At 40.3% G+C, this 25,779-nt stretch overlaps 1 protein-coding gene and 1 long non-coding RNA gene across 3 annotated transcripts in view; one reads left to right on the forward strand and one right to left on the reverse strand.

The window, feature by feature from the left end:
* Positions 1-574: 574 nt before the first annotated feature.
* SCP2 (sterol carrier protein 2) overlaps positions 575-25,779 on the reverse strand; it is a 113,436-nt gene continuing 88,231 nt past the window's right edge. Inside the window, exons 13-16 of one of the 2 annotated variants that reach the window (XM_047726149.1) lie at positions 19,922-20,015; positions 10,872-11,001; positions 4,558-4,637; positions 575-1,378 (exon numbers count right to left, since the gene is read on the reverse strand). In XM_047726149.1, the coding sequence (XP_047582105.1) occupies positions 1,283-1,378; positions 4,558-4,637; positions 10,872-11,001; positions 19,922-20,015 (400 nt within the window). In that variant the 3' untranslated portion in view covers positions 575-1,282. Of the gene's footprint in view, positions 1,379-4,557; positions 4,638-10,871; positions 11,002-19,921; positions 20,025-25,779 lie in introns of both variants that reach the window. The other variant, XM_047726148.1, reaches the window with a different exon arrangement.
* On the forward strand, positions 11,056-21,159 carry LOC125097931 (uncharacterized). Its single transcript, XR_007126650.1, has 3 exons — positions 11,056-11,261; positions 17,652-17,800; positions 21,114-21,159. It is a non-coding gene; the product is annotated as an uncharacterized LOC125097931 (long non-coding RNA).

A 25,779-nucleotide genomic window follows, 5' to 3' on the forward strand; every position in this document is an offset into this window, starting at 1 on the left:
GTAAAGAAACAACTACAGTTGAGAAGGAGGTCTGAATTCTATTCTGAGTTCATTTTATAGAATTTGAGATTGGGACACCTGGGTGGGTCAGTCATTAAGCGTTTGCTTTCAGCTCAGGTCATGATCCCAGAGTCCTGGGTTGAGCCCTGAATCGGGCTCCCTGCTCAGCAGAAAGCTTGCTTCCTCCCTCTCCTACTCCCCCTGCTTGTGTTCCCTCTCTTGCTGTCTGTCAAAACAAAACAAAACAACTTCGTGATTCTATCAGAGTAACCAGTACATAACACCTAGATAACACGGACTGTAAATCCCCCAATGTTTCTTTTACTCTCTATCAGTGAGAAGACCCTGAACAAAAAGGGCATACACAATAAACACAAAGGAGATCAGGAAGAGCTATTTTAATTTTCTGTTAAACATTCCTCCAAAAGCATTATTTTACCCCGTATCTTAATAAGGTATAAGAAATAACATTAGCATTAGAAAAAGCAGGAAGATAAATTAAATGTGGATAATTAATTAAACTAAATTTATATGAAATAGGAATATGAGAACAAAGGACTGAGCACTTTACAGATAGTTTAAAAGCTGTGCATCTCAAAGCGAGCTTTATTTGTTCAATTATTTTTAACAACAGCGTTTTATGACCAATACAAGGATTTTTTTTTCAAGAAGGAAAGTCATTTTAAAAATGTTTTTATTTTAAAAATAGGCCTACATTCAGTTGTAGATTTTTTTCCCCCAAACTCTGATCAGATTATTTTGATTTGGGAAAAAATACCATTCGGTGGCATGAAATGCAAAATTTCAGTCTTTTTTAAAATATCTCAGTACAGAGTTTTAAAAACTATTAATGGAAAATAGATTAAGTGTACAACACTAATTACTGGCTAGCTCCTGGCATTCGGTTTCTTCCCTAGTTCTCCAGAGGAAACCTTAAGTTGAATCTTCAGCAGAAAGATCTTTAAATATACTTTATAAGCAAAATGAGAGCTTTTGTTTACATAGTTTTTAGATTTTGCTGTTCCTAATTTTATTCTGAAACTCAATGTTACCCCAAACCATAATTACCATATTAACTTTGTAATGCACAGTTGTATGCAATTCAGCTAGCAGTAGTACATCATCAGGCTCTGTCCACCCAGAGCTTCGGAAAACAGGACTGGTCACACCCATTTAAAAACAAATCTCACGCTATTTGCCAATGTGTAGTTTCCATCTAAGTTCTGACAATGAAGTATATGGACAGATATCTATATATCTCATCTTAATTTGCAAAAGTTCTTCATAGCTTAGCTTTGCCCGGCTGAAGCTGAAGATTTTGTAACTTCATAGCCAGACCCATGTTGCCAGTGATTTTCAATTTGCCTTGAAAGAAGGCCTGTAAGAGGAAAGAAAATTTATTACTTGGTGTTTTTTTGTTTTGTGATTGCTGATATTTCTAGACAATCCAGCCCTGAGATCATTTGACTTATCCAGGTTTTTTAAACTTTCTTCAAAATATGAAACTTGGCTTTCTGGAACAGATTTAAAACTAGATTCCTCAAAAGGAAGGCTTTGTAAAAAGCATGCTTTACAAAGAGCAGTCAAAAACCACATCTTTCCCAGATGTCTTCTCTTAGAAATTGAGGCTACCTTTATCTGCCTTTGTCACCGATGGTACATTCTCCAAATAGGAAGTGAAGTGGGTTCATACTAGATGGTTTGTTTAAAAATACTACATGTGTGAGGCACCTGGGTGGCTCAGTGGGTTAAAGCCTCTGCCTTTGGCTCGGGTCATGATCTCAGGGTCCTGAGATCGAGCCCCACATCGGGCTCTCTGCTAGGCAGGGAGCCTGCTTCCTGTCCTCTCTCTGCCTGTCTCTCTGCCTACTTGGGATCTCTCTTTGTCAAATAAATAAATAAAATAAAATAAATCTTTAAAAAAATAAAAATAAAAATAAAAATACTACATGTGGATCAAGAAATATGAACTAAGGGGTGCCTGGCTAGCTCAGTCAGTGGAGCATGTGATTCTCGATCTCTGGGTTGTGAACTCAAGCCCCACAGTGGATGTAGAGATTACTTAAAAATATAATTTTAACAACAACAAAAATATGAACTGACATTTTCAGTAGTCTGCTGGGAAAAAAAAAGCACATGCATAACACACTTAGATACTCTTGGGATTCAGCACAATGTGGATGAAATGTCACCAATTTTGTTTCCTTTTTTGGTCTACATGATAAAGGACTGATCCCTACGGAGGGAGGACAGGCAGCCTGCTGAGACTGAGGGGCTGGTGTCAATCTTTGGCTCAAGAAGAAGAATCAAACCAATCCGAAGTGCAGAGCCACAATTTGTTCCATTTAACAAATGCCTAGGATTAGATCACTTGATGCTTGCTAAATTTATCATGTAACGAAATCCTGGGAAAACTTTAGAGAAATAATAGCAAATTTGGGAACAGAGAAAAAAAAAAAATTTGGGAACAGAGGATGATTTCCCTGCTATGATCTCAGTCTTTTAACTCAACTGTTAAAATAAGGAAAAGCTAAATGAAAAAAGTTTCTAGTAGTCTTGGCTTTTTAAGCACATATATTAAGAAGTTAGGAGCTCTTCTGCCTTATCCACACAAACGCACAGAACTCTGCTTTTTCTACACCTTCTGGTAAGAGTGACTAATTCCTTTTTTTTTTTTCCCCTCCTCTGTCTGGACAAACTAAATATTTCCTTTCTATATGGCACATAGCCTTCTGTCTGATGACTTAAAGGTCAGGTGTCTCAGAACACAATATATTTAACATATGTCCTTAAAAAAATATGGACCAGCAATACCTAAAAGAGAAACTCACCATCTTTCCTTTTTTTTTTTTAAATTAAAAGAGAAAATGACTTTTTATTTACTAATTATTATGGAGAAAACACAAGTCTTCACCCTTTAGGGCATGCAAACATAAGGATCATTTTAATCTGGCTCCTAGGTGTTCTTCGTGTATGCTTTACACTGAAGAGACACTGCTTTGTTTCAACTGTAGCCAAACACTGAAAATATAATTTCCAATGCATTTAATGGTTTCCAGTTAAATCCTCTAAGCATAAGGGAAGACCATTAGCACAGTAACAGAAATATCTGTGATTTTTATCTTTAATTCCTTTGGGTATTAACAGGTGTTCAAGAAAAATAAGCTGATTCTTTGCTCCCCCAAATGAGTGGTAAACAGATAAACTGAGAACGAGGGCAGCTGATGTGTGAAGTCTGATCACCCTGCCAAGGAAGTGCATGTAGTGCACAGTGGAACAAGGAGCAGTGGGTGGGAAGGAGGAAGACAGCCAGCTCCTATACTGGTGGCCCCTGTTTTGTCCAGAATTTTGGAGCAGGCTCTGTGGGTGGAGGTGTCCATGCCAGTGGTGTCAAATAAGTTGAAACATCACAGATGCAAGTCTCTCACTTGTCAAAGCATCAACTGAAATAGGCTCAGTTGCTTAGAGAAAACATTTTAAAAAGGAATACTATTGTGCGTCAGATTTAGTTATTTTATCCAGTCTTTTGGATTACCAGGTGGCTGTAGGAATGAGACCTAAAACAGATCAGGCTGAGGCAACAGAAAAGTCAGTTCACAATGCAAAGCAGCATCTCCGTTTCTTTCTGTTTTTTTCTCTGGCTAAAGAAAGCTCAATGTATCAAGTCTGTTCAACACTGGGTGACTAACGAGTAGAAGACCCTCGATGATTGGGGACCAGGAAATCCTATACATCAATACACTTCAAATACAACTTAATCCAGCAACTGGTTAGTGAAAACCTAAAAATGTCAGGCTAAGTTCTGGAGACGTGAGGACAAAAAAAAGATGTGGTTTGTTCCTTTGAGACACTCATGATCTAATGTTAAGGAAATACGCGCATCATGACTAATCTAATGTGACAAGTGCTAAGCTTGCTTCCAGTAGATGGCCCAGAAGAGGGACTGGCCACAGTTCTTCTCAACTTGTAAGGTGGTCTTTGGGGATAACATCTGAGCTAATTTTGAAAGAAAAGGAGTATGTCAGGGAAGGCCGTTCAGACAAAAAGAGCATGGGCAGAGACAGGAAATGTAAAAGGTCATGCGTTTGTTTGTATCGCTCTCTCCCTGGACTGCTCCTGCTCTCCATCTGTGCACTGCTAACTTCTGGTCATTCTTACGAACTCAGTGTAAGTGTCACTTCCTCTGTAAGGCTTTCTCCGATGGTCCAGGGAGACACGCCCCCCACCACCACCACCCGCCGTCCACAAGCTAGGCAGGGCACCCTGGACTGGATATTCGGATACGCTCACTCTTTTACAGAATTGCCTCATACCACATCGTGAATGCCCTGTACAGGAGAACTCTTTCTTATTCATCTGGGTACTTCCGGCACACAAGACAATGCCTGGCACACAGCCTGTGCCACAAATGTTTGTCATCTGTTAAGCGAACATTTTAGGGAGCACTGAGTTTTGTGGGTTTGACCACTTTCCATTTTATGGTATGAAGCTGAGGCAGGACATGAAACAGTGGACTAAAAGACCCACCGACTGGGAAAGAAGCTCCATCGTACTTACCGACTGAGGATTCATTTTACCAGTCATCAAAGCCAGTAAGTCGGAGTCAGCCATTGTAATTGTGCAGTCAGCCTTCTTATCTAAAACAGAGATATGTAGGACAAGAAAGGAGAAAAGGGGAGTATTCAGTTTCATGTACACACTTTAGTCAAAAGCCACTGACTGCAACAGCTTGCCTCCAGCACCGGAGCAGTGTGGGGAAGAGGGTACTCATGTACTCTTCAATGGCAGACTGGTAAAATGTGACATAAATTACAAGCGTCCTCAATATTTAACAAGAGGGAATCGATTAAGTTAATTACTGGGGCACCTGGGTGGCACAGTCGGTTAAGTGTCCGACTCTTGGTTTCGGCTCAGGTTGTGATCTTGGGGTCGTGAGATTAAGCCCTGTGTTGGGCTCCCTACTCAGCGTGGAGTCTGCTCGAGATTCTCTCTCCCTCTGCCCCTCCCGCTTGTGCTCTGTCTCTAAAATAAATAAATCAATCTTTGAAAGAAATCAGTCATCATATTCACATAATGGGATACAATGCAATCATTAGATGATGTGGAGCTACATTTATTGACCTGAAAAGAGGTTCATGTTATACTGTATCATGCATGATACTGTTATACAAGCCAGTTACAAAACAAACTGTGAGCATGGTCCCACTTTTGCTTAAAAACAGATATTCAATTATATATATATATATATACACACACACACACATATATATATATATATATATATATATATATATATGAAAAAACATCTATAAACATAGACACCACTGTATTAATAGTAGTTACGGTGGCGTCCAGACTCTAAGGTGACCCCTGTGATGCCTGCCTCTTGTGTTCATGCCTTTGGATGTGCCCTTGAGTATGGGAAGGACCTGTGACTTGCGTCTAGCCAAGAGAATCTGGCAAAGGAGATGGGATGTCATGCTTGTGGTTCTGTTATGCTATGTAAGAAGACTCTGTCTTGTTGGAGACTCACCCTCTCTCCTGCTGGCCTTGAATAAGCCTCACCAAAAGTGACCCAGCTGGCACCCTAATCTTGGACTTAGGTTCCAGAACTGTGAGAAATAACTTTCTGTTGTTTATAAGCTATTCAGTCTGTGGTATTTTGTTACAGCAGCCCAAACGGACTAAGATTATTATTATTATTAAAGCACAGCATGCCCATATTATTAAATAGTTAAAACAAGACTGAAAGGTAAAAGTTTTTTTTTTTTTTTTGAAGATTTTATTTATTTATTTGACAGAGATCACAAGTAGGCTGAGAGGCAGGCAGAGAGAGGGGGAAGCAGGCTCCCCAATGAGGAGAGAGCCGGATGCAGGGCTCAATCCCAGGACCCCGAGATCATGATCTGAGCTGAATGCAGAGGCCCAACCCACTGAGCCACCCAGGCGCCGCAAAAGGTAAAAGTTTTTATTGTATGTCTTCGAACTTAAGGATAGACCCTAAAAAGACTGAGATTCAATGGCTATTCCATCTTTGCTTCTAACAAAATTTTCTTATTACTAGGGGAAAAAAATGTGTGAAGCTTTGAAAATGAAGGGATTTATAGTCCAAAAAATTCAGTTCACATGTAGATTTTTATCATTAAAGAGCAGGGTAGAAAAAAAGCTAGCAAACTGAGAGTGCTGGGCTTGATTTATAGTTGGACTTGATTGTAATATTTCAAGAAAGGACTCTCAGTCATTGAAAAGTGAGTTTAGGGGCACCTGGGTGGCTCAGTCAGTTAAGTGTCTGATTCTCCACTTCGACTCAGGTCATGATCTCAGGGTTGGGAAATCGAGCCTTACGTAGAGCTCCGTGTTGGGCATGGAACCTGCTTAGGATTGTCTCTCTTTCCCTCTGCCTTCCCCTCATTCCCCTTCTCTTTAAAAAAAAAAAAAAAAAAAAAAAAAAAAGGTGTGTTTAGGAAAGTCTGCTATTTCTGTAATTATCAGTGCTTATTGCTCACTTGTCCTCCATGGACTCATTTGATCTTTGTAACAACTTATAAGGATTAGAGAGCTCAAAGAACTTGCTCACAATCACACAGCTGAAGAAGAGGTCGAGCTAGATCTGAAAGCAGATTCTTGCTAATAAAGCCCATTACTTCCAAGCGCTATGGCTTCTGATTTGTTACAAGAAGGATAAAAAGATTGAACAGCTCAGTTTGTTGTTGTTAAGAAGGCTCCATGCCCCAAGTGGGGCTTGAACTCACAGCCCTGAGATCAAGACCTGAGCTGAAATCAAGAGGGGGATGTTTAAACAAATGAGCCACTAGGTGCCCCAGTAGCTCAGTTTTAACTGGGCCTTCACCAGTTCAAAAGTATTTGATGAATCTAGATGCCTTCTCTGTTCCCCAAGCCCTTTTGCAGAGTTTCAAGACAAGTCTCACGTGTTCAAGCAAAATTAATGTTTAATATATGTACTGGGGAGGAACCAATGACTTACTAAGCATTTACTATGCTAAGGTGCTTTACATATCTCATTTAATGCCCACGACAGCTCCATGGATAGAAATTATTCTCACCATTTTCTAGATGAGACAAGTGGACTCAGAGAAGGTATATACCTAATAAGTGGCAGGGCTGTGGTCTGAGCCCAGTTTGGGTGTCTCCAAAGGCTATGCTCTTTCTACTGTACCTTGGGGATACAAGATGCTGAGGCCTTCTATATCATGTTGCCCATAAAGGGGCAGGGTTGAGAACTCAAGTCGATGCTGACAGGGCAGAATAAAGGAATGAAAGCTAATGTGTCATGTTAAGATTAATCAAAGTTGGCTTTCTAGAGATATGCTATATGAGTTGTTTTAAAGGAGAGGAGGGAGGGATAGAATTCATAGACAAAGACACCTAGGCAGGAGGAAAAGAGTATGAAAAATGTATATTAAATCTAAAAATCTTTAATATAATCATCATTTCCAAACTCTTAGAATATAAGCAAATGAAATACTTTTAAGGAAATCTTACTTCATCAGCAGTAAGTAAACCTCTCAACACTGTGCACATGCCGAAAGAACTAGCAATTCTCTTTAAGATGCTAGTTCAAACTAGGACAGGTTATTAATGCTTTAACATAGCTGATCTCTAACAAATGGGCATTTGTTGGCTGATGTAAACGGAGCTGGCTATTTCCAGTGGTGGCTTTTACTGGGTAAGTCCATATTTCAACGCCACTCCTAGCTGCCAACAAGTGTCAGTTTCAGCAGAAATTACCTTGCTCCAGGGTAAAATCCCTTCAGGTCTGGGATGGGGCACCTACTATGGGAAGAGCTCATGGCCAGAATACATATACAGGGAGTAAGGTTTTTTGAAATTATTTAATAGCTTTCCATAAGCTTATTATCTTTCATAACAAACAGTAATAAAAAATAGAAATTTTTTTTAATATCACCTTATCATCTGCCTGGGAGTATCAGAATGTAATCCTAAAATAACTATTTTCTAAAAGTTCTTTTTATTTTTAAAAGCTTAAATCTAGACGAAGCTTCAGTTTTTCTTCCTACACCACATTAGAGTGGCAACTCATAAAGTGCAAATTTATAGTTATTGTTCTGCCTACTCATTTTGAGGGGAAAAAAAGCAATTATATGTACTTCAGGAACTTTCCACTACATTACCATGCTGCCCACACAAGATGCCCTTACTACTGCCCCTTCCTTCCTGAATCTCTAGTTGATTCCTTACTCAGCGCCACTCAACATTTTCTCATGTCTCCAAGCTCTAAACTCTATTCCAAGAGCTCTGCCAACCTCCCTTCTACCTCAAAATGCCCCTGAATATTTATCTACCCTCTCAGAGAAAGAAGTATCATCCCTCCTTGCTACTTGCTAAAAGCTAACTCTCCTTCCCCCTGTGCTCCTGACATCATCCACTCCTCCAGGACCTCCCTCAATAATGTTATCAGTAACAAAACTCTCTCATCTTTAAGAGACTTCCTTCTCCTACATAGCTACCAGGTCCCATCAACTTTACCCCGAATACCCTGGTAACTACAATGTAACAGCATCTTCTTTTACTACTGCCAACATTCAGGTTATCCTTTCTGCTCACTCAGATGGTGGCAACATCCATCCTCCCAACTGCTCCCTCTGCATCTAATTTCTCCCTTTCCAATTCATCAGATCTAATGCACCAGCTTCATCCTCTAAAACACAGTCCTGACTTTCACTTTGCCACTTACAAAGCTTTAACTGGATTGATTATATATCAAATCACTTTCAAAGTTCATAGCATGGTATTTTAAGCTTTCCAAAAAGGTGGTCCCAATACATCCTATTTTTTAACTGCCCCAGGCACGCAATCCAACAAGAGAAATGAACATAAAATACAACATACAAAATGTAACCTGCTGAATACTTACTAAGCATCATTCACTCATTTTGCTGTTCATTTTTTAATTATTTATTTCACTGAAGGCCTACCATGTATCAGGTGCTACTGTGGGCAAGGGGAATGCAGCAGTGAACCTAACAGGCAAAAAGCTCTGTCTTCATGCAGTTTACAATTCAAGTGGAGAAGAACGACAAAAAGGAAACAAAATATTATAGAGTATATCAGATGGCAGTAAGTGCTATAAAGAAAAATGAGGCAGCAAGGGATAATAGGGAATAGTTAACAGGGCTGTGATTTAAAAGCATTAAGGCTGGGGTGCCTGGGTGCCTCAGTCAGTTAAGCATCTCGCCTTTGGCTCAGGCCATGATCCCAGGGTTCCTGGGATCAAGCCCCACACTGGACTCCTTGCTCAGCGAGGAGCCTGCTTCTCCCTATCCCTCTGCCTGCTGCCCCTCCACTTGTGCTCTATCAAATAATTAAATAAAATATTTTTTTAAATAAACAGATAAAATAAAAGCATTAAGGTTAAGGAAGGGCTCACTGAGAAGGTGACATCTGGGCGAAGACCCAAAGGAAATAAGGGAACAAGCCATGAGAATATTAAGGGAAGACAATTCCAGGCAGAGGAAATATAGTAGAAAGCCCCTAAACTGGGAACACCCTATGTTTCAGCTATGGCAAAGAGGCCAGGGTGACTGAAGCAAAGTAAGGGAGAGTAGTAAAACAGAGAAAAGTGGGGCCAGATCACATAATGCCAATATAAGAACTCTGGCTTTTACTGAGTGAGCTAAAAGCTTTTGGATGGCTTTGAGCAGAGGAGAGTCACAGTCTGACTTAAGTTTCTAGATAGACAGACAGACAGACAGACAGTAACTCCAGCTGGTGCATGGAGAAGAACCTGTAGGGGGCAAGGTTAGAAACAGGGAGACCAGGCAAAAAAATGATGGAGGCTTAGACCAAGGTGGTAGTAGCAGAGGAAAACAGAATTTGCTGATGGATTAGACTGTGAAAAGAGGAGTTGATGAGGACTTCAAGGTTTTTGTACCAAGGAACTAGTAGAACACAGAACCGATTTATGGAGATGGGGAAGATGATAGGAGGAATATATAATTAAAGGGGAGTAGGAGCAAATCAGGAATTCAGTTTTATACATATTAGCTTCAGGATACCTATCAAGTATCCAAGTAAACTTGTCAATTAAGCAGTGGTTATACACATGGAGTTCAGTGGCTGAGTCCATGCTGAAGATACCCGGGAGTCAGCAGTGTAGGGATGGCTTTAAAAGTACGACACTAGAGGGGATCCCCAGGGAGTGAATGGAGATAGAACTGAGCCTTGGAGGATGCCAACATTAAGAAATTTGGAGATGAGGAGAAAACAGGAAGAGAGGCCAGGAAGGAACATCCACTTACCGTGGGTAAGAGAAAAGACTAGAAGCATAATATGAAGGCTGAGAATGAACCACTGAATTTAGCATCATGGTGGTCACTGGTGATGTTGACAAGAACAGTTTTGGAATAGGAATGCGGATCAAAGCTACCTGGAGCGAGTTCAAGAAAGGCTGGGATGAGAGGAAGTGGAGACTGAGTACAGACAGGACGTCTGAGGCCCTGTAACCATGTCCTGGAAGCATGTGCTTTACAGGAGACTTCAGAGAGAATTCTCTTAATCTTGGCATCAACCCTATGAAATAGATACCATTTATTATTCCCATCTACAGTTCAGAAAACTGAGGCTCAGAGAAGTTAAATAATTTGTTCAAAGCCAGAATCGGTGAATGGCAAGGCCAGGATCCCAACCCAAGTTTGTCTAATTCTAAAGACTAAAATTGGCAACTCTATCATGGAGCTTCCCAATCTTTGGGAGGAGACAGCTGTGACACTAGTTCCTTTAACAAGGTCCTACACCTCTGAAGCCAGCCCTTTTGGGAAACACCAAAACAGACCCCCGTTTCCCCTTGCATACATCAGGGCTTCTATAAATGAAGGTGTCACTGCACTGACCTGAGTTAGGAAGCACTGACCCTTTGCCATTCTTCACATCCACCACCCAGGTGGCTTCTTTACCCTCAGGGCCATCCTTCACCTTGAAGGCAAAAATACCACCGATTTTCTTCACAAACTCTTCCCCTTCCTGGAAAGGAAAAACAAAACAAAACAAAAAACATTGGAATTATATTATGTTTGTTTCTCTGGCTTTTTCTCTAAATTGAATGTTTAAACAGACACATGACGTGGGCAGCGGGACCAGCAGCAGTCCCTAAGCTCCCTCAGGATCTTTTACCCAGAAAAATCTGAACACCAAGAGTCTGCCAAATCTTTTGTTAAGTTCAGCTTTCCGGATACAACTGGTGGAAGAAAAGGGAGAATGCGGGTTGCACAGCAGTAGGTTCTGTAAGTACCTTTCCCTTATCTCTGTAATTTCTTAAAGATTCACTCTGGCCTGTCTAAATGTGGGAACCCCCCATTCTTTCTTTTTTAAAGCAGGTAAATTCTTTTACATGCGTTTCTGGTTTCCCACAATCAAAATAAAGATAAGGAGTTCTGAGAGCAGTCTTTATTCTGAGGGGGGTGAGGGAGCTGACAACGTTTTTTCTGGATTAGTATAAAGAATTATACAAGTAATACACCAACCACCAATTGCTTTTGAATCTTAAGGGAATGAAACTGAAAAGATAACTTCAGATCCATATCTCTGTAGGCTGGTTTCCTTTCTCCCTCCCTCTTCCCTTCATTCCTACTTTTTCTTTCATCACTCCTTACAGAAATACTTATTGATCACAACAATGATTGGCACCAGACACTGTTCTAAGTACTGAGAATACAGAAGCAGGAATTAGAAGGGTAAATGATCAATATGATCACCACAATCATTAAGACAACACTGGGATAACTGGAAGCACAGGGGACTAACTAAGCTAAGGCAGCTGGCAGGGTGAAAAATGAAAGGATGACAACAAGCTCACATATGTTTCCTTTTTTTTTTTTTTAAGGTTTTATTTATTTTTTGACAGAGAGAGATCATAAGTAGGCAGAGAGGCAGGCAGAGAGAGAGAGAGAAGCAGACTCCCTGCTGAGCAGAGATTTCCCCAGGATCCTGAGATAACCACCGGAGCCAAAGGCAGCGGCTGAACCCACTGAGCCACCCAGGCACCCCTCACATATGTTTCTTCAAAAATAAATTAAAAATGGTAATTCTACTGCAATTACTTTCTTTTCTTTCTTTTTTTTTTTTTTAAGATTTTATTTATTTATTTGACAGAGATCACAAGTAGGCAGAGAGGCAGGCAGAGAGGGAGGGGGAAGCAGGATCCCTGCTGAGCAGAGCGCCCAATGTGGGGCTCAATCCCAGGACTCTGGGATCATGACCTGAGCCGAAGGCAGAAGCTTTAACCCACTGAGACACCCAGGCACCCTTGCAATTACTTTTCTTTAAAGAAACACATTTCTGGGGTGCCTGAGTGGCTCAATCAGTTAAGCATCCAATTCTTGATTTCAGCTCAGGTCATGATCTCAGGGTTGTGAGATGGAGCCCCAAGTCGGGCTCCGTGCTGGGCATGGAGCCTGCTCAAGATTCTCCCTCTCTCTCCCTCTGCTCCTCCCCTTGTCCCCTCTAAAATAAATAAATAAATCTTAAAAGAAAACACACACACACATTTTCTGTGGAAAAAATAGGATATGTTGATAAGCAAAAAGAAAATATAAATAATTCATGATTTTACTACTCAGAGAAAATAATATATTGATATAAATCCCCTCCATCTTTTTTCTCTGTATATGTTTTCATAAATGGGATCATATTTATTACATACATGTTTTATAATCCACTTTTGTTTCATATCACTATCCTAATTTCTGTGTCATTAAATATTCTTCTACATTTTAAATGACAACAAACAGTCTTCATTTGTGTAAATGAACTATACTTCATCTAACCAATACTCTTGCTTGATATTTATTTATTTTTTTTTTTTTTAAGATTTTATTTACTTATTTGACAGATCCCAAGTAGGCAGAGAGGCAGGCAGAGAGAGAGGTAAGCAGGCTCTCCGCTGAGCAGAGAATCCGATGTGGGACTCAATCACAGGACCCTGAGACCATGACCTGAGCCAAAGGCAGAGGCTTAACCCACTGAGCCACCCAGGCGCCCCTCTTGCTTGATATTTAGATTCTTACTTCTGGGACTTGTAACAATGCTAAGAATAATATTCTTACATCTAAATATTTTTACATAGCCTCATTAATTGAAGCTTAAATTCCTAGAATTAAACACTACTAATTAATAACACTGCATCTGAAATCATCATTGGTTTGAATTCCTGCTCTGCCATGTCCTTCATAACCCAGAGCAAGTTACTAACCCTCTCTGAACCTCAGTTTTCTTCTTATCTGTGAAACTGAGAAGACAATAGCTACTGTCATAGAATTGTATGGTATTTAAAGACCCACAAAGCACAGCGTATCTTCTCAGTGTTAGCATTTTGTTGTTGTTGCTGTTTTTATTTTACTGTATGATATGTGTGCTATTCCTATGCCAATGCTATAGCTTTATAATGTACTTTATACTTTGGTAAAATAAATCCCCATTATAATTCCTTTCTTTCAAAAATTTTTAGACTTGTTTTGGACATTTTTTCATACACGTACATTATAGTAATTTAGTTAGTTCTTCTTCCCACCAAAATGCTGTTGGATTTACATGGGGTTACATAAAATCTGTTAGATCAGTTTAGGGGAGAATGTCTTTACAATATTAAGTGCTCCCATCCATGAATATGGTATATCTTCAAGGTTTTTTTTTTAATGTCCGTTGGCAATATTTTGTCAATTTTTTCCCATACAGGCTTTTGTACATTTCTTACCAAGTTTATTCTTAGGTGTTTATATTTTATATGGCTCTTAATATTTTTATTCCATTTCATGAGTGGGTTATTGCAAATATATAAAAAACATATTAATCTTAGGATGTTTATTTTAGAACTGACTACCTTTTATAATTTCTAATGGTTTTTATTCCCACCTTCTTTATTTCAGCCTTACATCCCTGCAATTAGACACAAGATTTTTCCTTTTAGTATAATATCCATTTATTTTTTAACTTATTTTATTTAAATTCAATTACTTAACATATCATTAGTTAATAATTAGTTTAGTAAACATATCAATTTCAGATGCAGAGTTCAATTATTCATCCATTAGATATAACACCCAGCGCTCAGTATATCACATGCCCTCCTAAATGCCCATCACCCAGTCACGCCATCCCTCCACCCACTTCCCCTCAAGCAACCCTCAGTTTGTTTCCAAGAGTTAAGAGTTTCCTATGGTTTGTCTCATACTCATTCTTTTAAAAAAGACTTAACTGTTTGATATGTTTAGGCACTGTGTTATAAGTACCTGAAATACTCAAATTAATTATTATTATTGAGAAACTTGCATAGATTGATTATCAGAGACCAACCTCTGTTTCTATGTGAGCACAGAGCCTGGCCTAAGTTCGTTCTTTCTTTTTGTTGTGTTTTGTATTTTAGTATGTGCAAAGTTGTGCAACGACCACCACTATCTAATTTTAGAATGTTCTTATCACCCGTAAAAGAAACTCACAGTCACTGGTAGTCGTCCCCCTTCTCCTCTCCTGCTAGCCTCTGGCAACCACCAATCTACTTTCTATCTCTGTGGATCTGCTTATTCTGGACGTATCATGTAAGTGGAATCACACAATACAAGGTCTTTTGTGATTTTACTTAGCATCTTTCAATTAACCAAATGTTTTTAAGGGTCACCCAATCCACACTGAAATATGTATCAGTAATTAATTCCTTTTTCATTACCAAATAACACTCCATTCTATGGATGTGGCATATTTCATTTAGTCATTCATCAGTTGCTGGTTGCTTTTTAGCTATTATGAATAATACTCCATGGACATTTGTATATAAGTTTTTTACATGAACACAGGCTCTAATTTTTCTTAGGTATATATTTAGAAGTGAAATTTTCTGGGTCATAAGGTAATGTTTAATCTTATGAGAAACTACCAAACTATTTTCTAAAGTAGCTGCACCATGTTACAGTCCTACCAGCAATGAATGAAGGTTCCAATATTTCTACACCCCACAGACTTTTGTCTTTTTATTTAATTTTCTATCTAATATTTTTAGGTTTATTTAATTCTTTTTTAGTAACCTCTCCACCCAGTATGGGGCTCAAACTAATGACCCTGAGATCAACAGTCACATGCTCTTCTGACTGAACCAGCCAGGCACCCAGGCTTTTATCTTTTTAATGTTAGTCACCCTAATGGATGTGTCAATCTTTTTCATATACTAGATAACATACCTGAACCTACTCAGAAAGAAGAAGCTATTCTAAAGCTATTCTGAAAATATTTACTTTAGGCCTACTTATCTCAACAATCATGGGGGCACTTCTTACATGTGGGTGTCCTGGAATTAACTCTCAATATTTTCCAGTTAAACCTAGAAAGCGAAAGTTCTTGTGAGACTTTTTTTTTTTTAAGATTTTTTTTTTAAGATTTTATTTATTCATTTCTCAGAGAGGGAGAGAGAATGCATAAAATGGGGCAGAGGCAGGCAGAGGGAAAGCAGGCTCCCTCCTGAGCAAGAAGCCTGATGTGGGACTCAATCCCAGGACCCTGGGATCATAACCTGAGCTGATGTCAGACACTTAAGGACTGAGCTACCCAGGTGCCCCTCTTGTCAGAGGATTTTTTTTTTTTAAGATTTTTATTTATTTCTTTGGCAGAGATCACAAGTAGGCAGAGAGGCAGGCAGAGAGAGAGAGAGAGAGAGGGAGGGAGGAAGCAGGCTCCCTGCTGAGCAGAGAGCCCAACGTGGGACTCGATCCCAGGACCCTGGGATCATGACCTGAGCTGAAGGCAGAGGCTTTAACCCACTGAGCCACCCAGGTGCCCCCCTCTTGTCAGATTTTTAGAGAGAAATTCTCTTATTTTGGCTTCCCTTAAAATATCTCACTCAAATTATTGTAAGTTAGCTTTAGGAGAAATTACTAATGACAATAATAATCTTTTTAGGGCCATAAAGTTTTCAAATCCTTTTATATACATTATTTCTTTAATCTCCATAAAACCTTGTAAGTAGTTGGACAGGTACTAATATTAGCTCACTGAGCAGAAAAAACAAGTGAGGCTCATAAAGGTTAAGAACCATTTGGGCTATTCTTTAACCTGTTTCCAAGTAACCCATCTAATATAACCCATCTAACACTACATAAGCCATCTAACACTTCCAGGTGTGAATTTCTTAAATGTGGTTCCCAAGACTACAGGAAGGAGGATTTTACATATCATTCAGGAGTCTTCATAATCTGAGGGATATGTATCTGTTCCTATCCTCCCACTTTTTTCATCCTCCTCAGGCTTTATGTTCCAACAATACCGATCATCTTGAATTCCATAAACATAGGTGTCTCCATGCCCTCGCTTATGCCCTGTCCCAGCCCACTCACCTCCTCCTATTCACATTCCCACCTCAACTGCATCAAGTCCTCACTTGCTAATTCTCCTGGGAAGGCTTTTCTACCTGTACTGGACAATTTCATAGCCCTTTGCACATGCATCCATGTTTCTTATTAAAGCAGTATTTTTATTTCCTGGGACTACCTCTCCCTGTCTATCTTCCCACTGAACTCTGTTCCCTGAAGGGCAGGGACATACAGTTAGTAAATAGTACAACCAGAACTCAGTCCCAGTTTGGTTTAACTTCAAATTCAGTGCTCATGTTGTTTGACCATACCACACTGCAACGTAGATTACATCAATACTTCCAACTTAAGCCCATGAAAACAGTGTATTTTCATAAATGAATTTTAAGTTCAAGTGTTCTCCACATTCCTTGAGATCTTTTATTCCTCAAGTTTCTTTGAAGATAATCTAGAAGAGTAGGTTAATAATCCTGGTGTGGTGGGCCATCCAAAAGCCAGGTTACTTTGAGGCCAGCAGCTCATGAATGACTATTTCTAGGTGTATCCATGACATCTGCATGCATAATGCCTCAGAAACAGACACCAACAAGTCAGAGCAGGAAAACTCCAGCAAACATTCAGAAATTCTACTTGGCATACTTATAGAGAAATTCCTCCCACCTCCTTAAAACTGATGTAGATTAATTTTACACTTGCTGTTACTTTTAAGATCTTATAATAGTTTTCATCAAAGAAGTGAGACATGGTAAGGAAATGGACAGGGAGAGAGTTAAAAGAGGAAAGAAAATACACATTTGTTATGAAACTAAAGATCATTAATACTAAGAAAGTTCTAAGTGCCTCCTTGAGTGAAAAAAAAGTATTTCTTTCTGAGTAGGCAAAAGGTCAAGGAGTAGGTTCTGTCTCAAACTTAACTGGAACAAAAAGTTAAGACAGAATTCAAAGAAGGGCAATGGGTATTGCTAACATACAAAAGTGGAAATAAAATCTCTGGCCAGATTTCCTTTGCTAATGCAGAAAATGCATGAATTGACAAAAGATTCCAAGACTTTCACTTTCTAGTCCTCACAAACATTTAGGAACCTTACAGTCGTGGGAAGGAAACAAGCGGACAAGGTCCCCACAAGTGAGGTTACAGAGGGAGGAGAAAAGAATTAAAAGGGGAGCCAGAGGAATGAATTGCAAAGCTAAAAGAAGACTGTGAAATAAAAACAGCACTGCTTTGTTAATCTGAATAATGAAGTATTCATTGATTGACATATAGCTTACCAGATACTCTCTAATTTTTTGTAATTTTTTTTATTTGATTATTTTGGACAGAATAAAGTTGGGAAAAAAAAAAAAACAGGACAACTTGGCAGAAGCAATTATCCTATGGGTTGCTCTGCAGGCAAATATTGGGGGTGAGAAAAAAAAAATCAAGCTGAGCCCTGATAGAGTCCAACTTCAGTTCAGTGGACATATATAATGTAAGTAATTAAACAATAACAAGAGTGGCACCTGACTGGCTCAGTCAAGAGACCATGTGACTCTTGATCTCAGGGACAAGTGTTTAAGCCCCATGTTAGGGGTAGAGATTATTTATTTTTTTTTTATTTTATTTTTTTAAAGATTTTATTTATTTATTTGACAGACAGAGATCACAAGTAGGCAGAGAAGCAGGCAGAGAGAGAGAAGGAAGCAGGCTCCCTGCTGAGCAGAGAGCCCGATGCGGGGCTCGATCCCAGGACCCCGGGATCATGACCTGAGCCAAAGGCAGAGGCTTTAACCCACTGAGCCACCCAGGCGCCCCGGTAGAGATTATTTAAAAAACAAACAAAAACCCAATAATGAGAGTTTTTTTTCTCCTATTAGATTGGCAAAGATTTTTACTTTTTAAATTTTTTAAATAGATTTTTATTTATTTGATGGAGAGAGAGAGCACAAGCAGGGGAGCAGCAGAGGGAGAAGCAGGCTCTCTGCTAAGCAGGGAGCCCGAAGCAGGGCTCGATCTCAGGACCCTGAGCCGAACACAGATGCTTAACCACCTGAGCCACCCTCGCACCCCAGACACTGGCAAAGATTTTTAAAAGACCAGCCAACACACAGCACCAGAGAAGGTATAAGGAAAAAACAATCACTCCTATGAATTGTTATTAAGTTTGTAAACCAGTACCCTCTTTTGGTGGAAGCTTGGCAATACATACCAAAATACAAAATACACGTATCCAACAACTCAATAATTTCCCTTTATTTATGCTATGATGATCATGGCATTAAGTACTTAAAGATGAGTAAAAAAGAACATTTACTATACCACTATTCTACTTGCAAAATTTAAATACAAGCAATGTTCATTATAGGAGGCTAGTTAAATAGATGACACATAAATTCAAAGTGTACTAGGTGGTCATTAAAAGCGATGGTAAAGGGGCGCCCGGGTGGCTCAGTGGGTTAAGCCTCTGCCTTCGGCTCGGGTCATGATCTCAGGGTCCTGGGATCGAGCCCCGCATCGGGCTCTCTGCTCAGCAGTGAGCCTGCTTCCTCCTCTCTCTGCCTTCCTCTCTGCCTACTTGTGATCTCTCTCTCTCTGTCAAATAAATAAATAAAATCTTTAAAAAAAAAAAAAAAGCGATGGTAAAGGGACGCCGGGGTGGCTCAGTCAGTTAAGCTGCTGCCTTCGGCTCAGGTCATGATCCCAGGGTCTTGGGATCGAGTCCCACATCGGGCTCCTTGCTTGGCGGGGAGCCTGCTTCTCTCTCCACCTCTGCCTGCCTCTCTGCCTGCTTGAGTGTGCTTGCTCGCTCTCTCTTTCTCTGACAAATAAATAAATAAAATCTTTTAAATAAAATAAAATGAAAGTGATGGTAAGGATTTATATTTATGTGGATGGAACACTGTCAAGAGAAAAAAGCACGTTCTAAAACCCCCATGGTATAAACCCCCATGTAGGTGTATCCCCACAAGATGGTGACAGGACAAGTCTGTAGCTCCTGGACCAGTGCCTGCCTGCCCAGAACCAGCAAACCTGTTCCTCTCTACCACAGGAAGGTCAGTGATCATGAAAATCCTAGAAATACAGGGTTCTTTGTGAAGACACATCAGTCGCACTAACTGTTTTCCACTCACAATGCAACCGATCACCTTAGATGTTAATAAATTCTTTGTGCTACAATGAAAGAGTTAGGACATATGCACAATGTATGCCTTTCACACTGTAGCACAGATGAAATACACAGCTCGACTGTTCTGAATTATTTTACTTCAGCCCACTTTGGTCAGCTTAATAGATGTATAATTGGAATTGTGTGACTGTGGTTGTCACACAAGGGAAAAGGACTAGTCTTTCCTCTATAGTTCAGATTGTCACAGCATTTTACCATAGTTCTTTTTAGAACTCAAGTGTGGAGATTAGTACATCCCTGAAATGCACTCTTATCAGAATTACAGAGAAACTATAAAAGACACTCAGAAATCTAAAATAAACTCAATACTTGACAGTATCATATAAATTTTTAACTTGTATCATTTCATGACAACACCAGAAATCTATATCCACCTTCTCTAGCCTCAAGGTCCTCTTGGCAGTATTTTGTATAAATCTCACTTACCTCTTCAAGCTTCTTCTCAATCTCCTTAAAGACAAAATTTGCCTTAAATCCATCAACTGCAGAGCCGGTTGGAACCCCCTCAATTTGATGAGTTCTAAAAGAACTGGGGAAAAGAATCAATTTCAATCCATGGAGTCATATAGATACTAGGTTTTTCAACATTTAAGAGTAGTAACTTCCAAAACACTCTAAGAACAGAGGTGTTGTGGTTCTTACCCAGAGAAAATCATAATTAAGTCCACAAAACAATTCAGCTTTTCTTCCCATTTTCTTCAACAAACACTGAATGCTCACTAGCTGCTAGGCATTGTCCTTAAAAATACAGCAAACCAGGGACACCTGGGTGGCTCAGTGAGTTAAGTCTCTGCCTTCAGCTCAGGTCATGATCTCAGGGTCCTATGATCGAGGCCCGCATTGAGCCCCACATTGGGCTCTCTGTTCAGCAGGGGGCCTGCTTCCCCCTCTCTCTCTGCCTACCTCTCTGCCTACTTGTGATCTCTCTTTGTCAAATAAATAAAATCTTAAATATATATATATATATATATATATATATATATATATATATAGCAAACCAAAGAAACTTACCCTCATGAAGCCTATATGCTAGTTGGGGAGAGAGACCATGAACAAGCAAAAATAAATAAATAAATAAATAAAGGATATAGGGGCACCTGGGTGGCTCAGTTGGTTGAGCGTCTGACTCTTGGTTTCAACTCAGGTCATGATCTCATGGGTTGTGAGATCCAGCCCCTGTCAGGCTCCCAGCTCAGCGGGGAGTATACTTGAAGATTCTCTCCCTCTGCCCTTCCCCCTACTCCTGTAGGCATGCTTATTCTCTCTCTCAAATAAATAAATCTTAAAAAAATAAAGAAAGGATACAGTTACTATGAAAAAATAATGGGGCACCTAGGTGCCTCAGTCAACTAAGCGCTCAGCTCTTGATTTTGGCTCAGGTTATGATCTCATGGGTTATGAGATCCAGCCCCCACATCAGGCTCCGCACTCAGAGCACAGCCTGCTTCCCCCTCCCTCTGCTCCCTTCCAGTCAGCACCCCCCCCATTCTCTTTCTCTCCTTCTAAAACACCATGAAGAAAATAAGGTAGGTTAAGAGGATACAAAGAAAGTATACGTATATATTGGGTATCCTATTTATTTTCTTTAAATTAACATACAGTGTATTATTAATTTCAGAGGCACAAGTCAGTGATTCATCAGTTGTATGCACCATTACATCAGGTGCCCTCCTTAATGCCCATCACCCAGTTACCTCATCCTTCCACCCACTCTCCTCCAGCAACCCTCATCCTACAGATAAGAGTCTCCTATGATTGTCTCCCTCTGATTTCGTCTTAGTTTATTTTTCCCTCCCTTCCTCTATGGTGTTTTATTTTAGATAGCCTGGTCAGATAGGCCTCTCTGAGGAGGTGATATTTAAATTAGGTTTCAATCCCATAAATGAGCTAGCCATGTAAAAATTTAGGTGGGGAAGCCAGTCAGTCCTAAACTTCTAGTATAAAAAACTTGAGGAAAAAACTAGCTTCGCAGTTAAAGGAACTATACGAAGGCCAGTATGACTGGCGCAGAGCAGAGACCTAGAAGGATCTAAGGTCACAGAAACATGCAGAACAAAATAATAAGGAGCTTTAGAGATTATGGTTAGGAGTCTGGGTTTTAAATATAATGAGAAGAACCGTACAGTATTAAGATACAGAATAGCAAGATACAATTTATATGTTTTAAAAAAACAAATCTGGCTGCCAGCTAGAAAACTGAAAGGCTGCAAAACAGGGCAGCAGGGAGACTGGGGAATGGCTACGGCAGCAGCCCAAATAGCAGCCCAAACAGTGATTAGAACAGTTACAAGAAGAGACTGGACTCAAGATTTACATTTTACCTGTGACACAGAGAGGAATTTAGCAACCATCTGCCTATTGGTTGTCTGATAGTTAGGGAACAACTATAGATAAATGACCTGATACAACAGAAGTGGTAAGGGAACAGAAGGCGGGCTGCTCAACCTTCCCCTACCCCTCACTCCTGGGTGGGACATAGGTGACATTCTTTAAAACCTTGCTAGAGGGAAAAACCTTGACAACCGCAAGGCCTCAAGGCCTCTGGTATCTTGTAGGTCCTCTTTAGCACATGAAAGTTCTTTTGAAACCTCCCTTTTTCCTTACCTCCTCCAAGCCGGTAGTATAACCTGCCACCCCTCACAACCCCATAGTATATAACCTGCCACCTCTCACAACCCCGGGGAACAACAGCTCTTTCCGCCACGGGTCCTGTCCCCAGGCTTTAATAAACCACCACTTTGCACCAAAGATGTCTCAAGAAATCCTTCTTGGTCACTGGCTCCGGACTCCACCCCACTGAACCTCTTCACCCATTATTCTAAAACTTCATCAGAAGGAACATAGCTTTATAGCTACAAAGGCCTGCGTTTGAATCCCAAGCTGCCTCCACTCACTAGCTATGTGATTCTGAGTAAATTACTTCAGCTCTATGCACCTCTGATGGGGAGGGAGGGAAAAAGGTAGGAGGGCCAGTGACTTGGCATAATTAATTATACAGAATCCTGGGACGGGGGAGACACCTAGCAGAGCCCCCGGCCCATGGTAAAAAGTGATAGCATGACTGTTATGGGCTCCAAAGCCTCATGTGTTAGATATAGATAGAAACTTGAGGGGTCTGAGGAGGAGGAGGGTGTTAGGTAATTTCTCTGACATACGACAGGCAGGCTGGTGGTGGCTGGGACCCAGAAGGGGAAAACACAGGAAGGATATATTTGAAGGAGTCAAGAATACAGCGGTTTCTCGGTAAGTCTTTCTGTCTCTATCCTTTCTCCTTCCTTCTCTTTTTCTTATTTCCCCATCTGCCCCAACCATTTCTCCTTTCTCCTTCCTTTCCTTCCTTCTATCATTTCATAAATATCTAATGAGTGCCTGCTACATCCCAAGCATTGTTCAAGGTACTGGGTGTGTAAGGGTAAACATGTCAGACTTAAGCCCTGTTCTGAGTTGATATTCTTCTAGTGAAGGAGAAAAAGGAGTAAATAGACAAAATAACTCCAAGTATTAGGAAGCAAACAAAAAGAGGAACCGACTTCAGGGAGAGCAGTCAAGGAATGAAATCTCAGAGCAACTGAATTTAAGCTAAGACCTTATTTAAACAAGGAAAAGAGCTGGCTATTCAGAGGAAACTGCAAAGATCCTGAGAGAGAAAGGAGCTTAATATGTTAAAAGAAAGTAAAGCAAAACCAGTCACTAGAACACAGTAAGTTGGGGGGTGAGTGATAGGAAATGAAATTGGAGAACTGGGCAGGAGCCAGATCATACAGGCTAAAGTAGGGAATTTGGGAAGCTACTGAAATGATTAAGGAAGTGAAATACAGTTGACCCTTGAATAACACAGTTCTGAACTGCATGGATCCACTTAGATGTGGATTTTTCCCATAAATATAGTACAGTACTGTAGGTATATTTTCTCTTCCTTATGATGTTCTTAGTATCACCTTCTTTTCTCTAATTCACTCTAAGAATACAGTATATAACACATATAACATACAATATGTGTTAACCGACTTTTCATGTTATCAGTAGGGCTTCCAACCAACAGTAGGCTCTTAGCACTTAAGTCTGTAGGGAGTCAAGTGCTTCAGGGAATTTTCAATTGCACAATGGCTCAGCGCCCCTAACTCCCACGGTGTTCAAGGGTCAACTGTAGTTTGTTTTGTGATTCTTACAACAGCGTGCAGAATGAACTGGCGAGGGGAGTGGGTGGATGTGAAAACAGAGGTGGGAATAATAGTTAGGAGGCTGGGGTGCCTGGGTGGCTCAGTGGGTTAAGCCGCTGCCTTCGGCTCAGGTCATGATCTCGGGGTCCTGGGATCGAGTCCCGCATCGGGCTCTCTGCTCAGCGGGGAGCCTGCTTCCCTCTCTGTCTCTCTCTGCCTGCCTCTCCATCTACTTGTGATCTCTTTCTAAAAAAAAAAAAAAAAAATAGGAGGCTGCTGGAATATTCCAGATAAGAAGTGAGAGTGGTCTGGACTATAGTGGAGGTAGTCCACTAGTGGAAATGGAGAGAGGAAAGTAGATTCAAGTATATATATATATATATATATATATATATATATATATATATTAAGATTTTATTTATTTATTTGATAGAGATCACAAGTAGGCAGAGAGGCAGGCCGAGAGAGTGAGGAGGGGAAGCAGGCTCCCTGCTGAGCAGACAGCCTGATGCAGGGCTCGATCCCAGGACCCTGAGATCATGACCTGAACTGAAGGCAGAGGCTTAACCCACTGAGCCACCCAGGCGCTCAAGTATATTTTACAGATAGAATCCATAGCCTTTGTTACTGAGAAATGAGGGGGAGCTAAGGGTGAAGGGAAAGGACAAGGATGATTCCGGTGTTCCTGAATAACTGAGGGAATGGCAGTACCATGCAATGACAAAAGGAAGAATGTAATGGGAATAGAGGGGATCAAAGTTCCACTTTAGGTACATGGTGTATGAGATGTTTGTGAGACAAGAAGGCAGTTGGATAGGAGTCTGGAGCTCAGAGAAGAGGTTGAGGCTGGACGTAAAGTGGGGGTAACCATGTATAGGATTAAAGTATTTAAACCCATGGGAACTGATAAGCTTGCCTTGAGGAAATTACAGAGAAAGAAGAGAGCCCAGGACAACACCCTATGGAAGGAGGGAGCAGCAGCCAATGATACAAAAGGAAAAACCAGAAGAGCGTGGTGTTGCGGAAGCTGAGAAGGGAGAAAAAATCTGGGAGAGAGGAATAAACTGCATCAGTTGCTGTCAATAGTCAAATACCCTCCTGGATTTGGCAGCATGGAGAGTACAGGTGACTTTGACAAAAACAATTTGAAGAAGTGAGGGAAGGCAGAAGTCAAATTATATTGAAAGAGTGAAGACGAGAGAGAAATAGAGACATTTTGAGTTGATGATATGAGAAAGACATGAATTTAGGGGGCCAAGGACAAATTTTGTTATAGCAACTTGAACAGACTCAATTTAGGAGTCTCAGCAGGCCTCAATTTATCCAAGATACAGCTCAAAACCAAAAAGTAGTAGCAGAAAAAAGAAATACTGTTCAGAACTGATCTAAATTAAAGTTTAACTCTAAATTAAATGCAATTGGTCACAGCTCTTAAATACGACATCTCCTCATTTTCTCAGTTCCTACTACAGCTCTGAACATTTCTTACCCACTCTGCTGCAACTGCCTCCTACGGATTCCTGGCCTCTGGTTTCTCCACCATTCAGTGCAAAGTTAATGCCAGACTGATCTGCTTAAAGGGCAATATAACCACATGATTTTTTGATAGAATTCATTCTGTGGGCTCCGTTCCAAACTCCCCAGTAGAAGATTTGAAGGTTTCAAAATCATAATCCAATCAAGTTACAACTCTATCTCCTGTCACCAACACACTACTGACTCTGCCCATCTACCAAGGCACACACAAAATAATCTACTCTGTACCCACACAGTACAACCACTCACCCAACCCTGTACCTCAAATCTCTGTGCCTGAAGTACCCTTCCTCTACCTTTCTGCTGGGCAATCCAAGTCACCTGGTTTAAATTTACCTCCTTTGTAATAATTTTTCCTCCGGGTTTCTTTTTTTTTCCCCCCCTCTGGGTTTCAACAGCATTTTGAAGAAACTAGGTCTGCTTTCCCCACACACACAGAGGACCGTTCTTGAGGGCCTAAGCATGTTGCTCCATCAAAGTTAGTTAACTAAGAAGCTACGTAAATCAGATAATATGCAAAGGTTACTGGCAATATAATGACTTATAAGAAATATTATTTGGTCATTCAGATGAATAAAATGTATTTCT

The sequence above is a fragment of the Lutra lutra genome, chromosome 4 (genome assembly GCF_902655055.1).
Source record: "Lutra lutra chromosome 4, mLutLut1.2, whole genome shotgun sequence".
NCBI classification, from domain to species: Eukaryota; Metazoa; Chordata; class Mammalia; order Carnivora; family Mustelidae; genus Lutra; species Lutra lutra.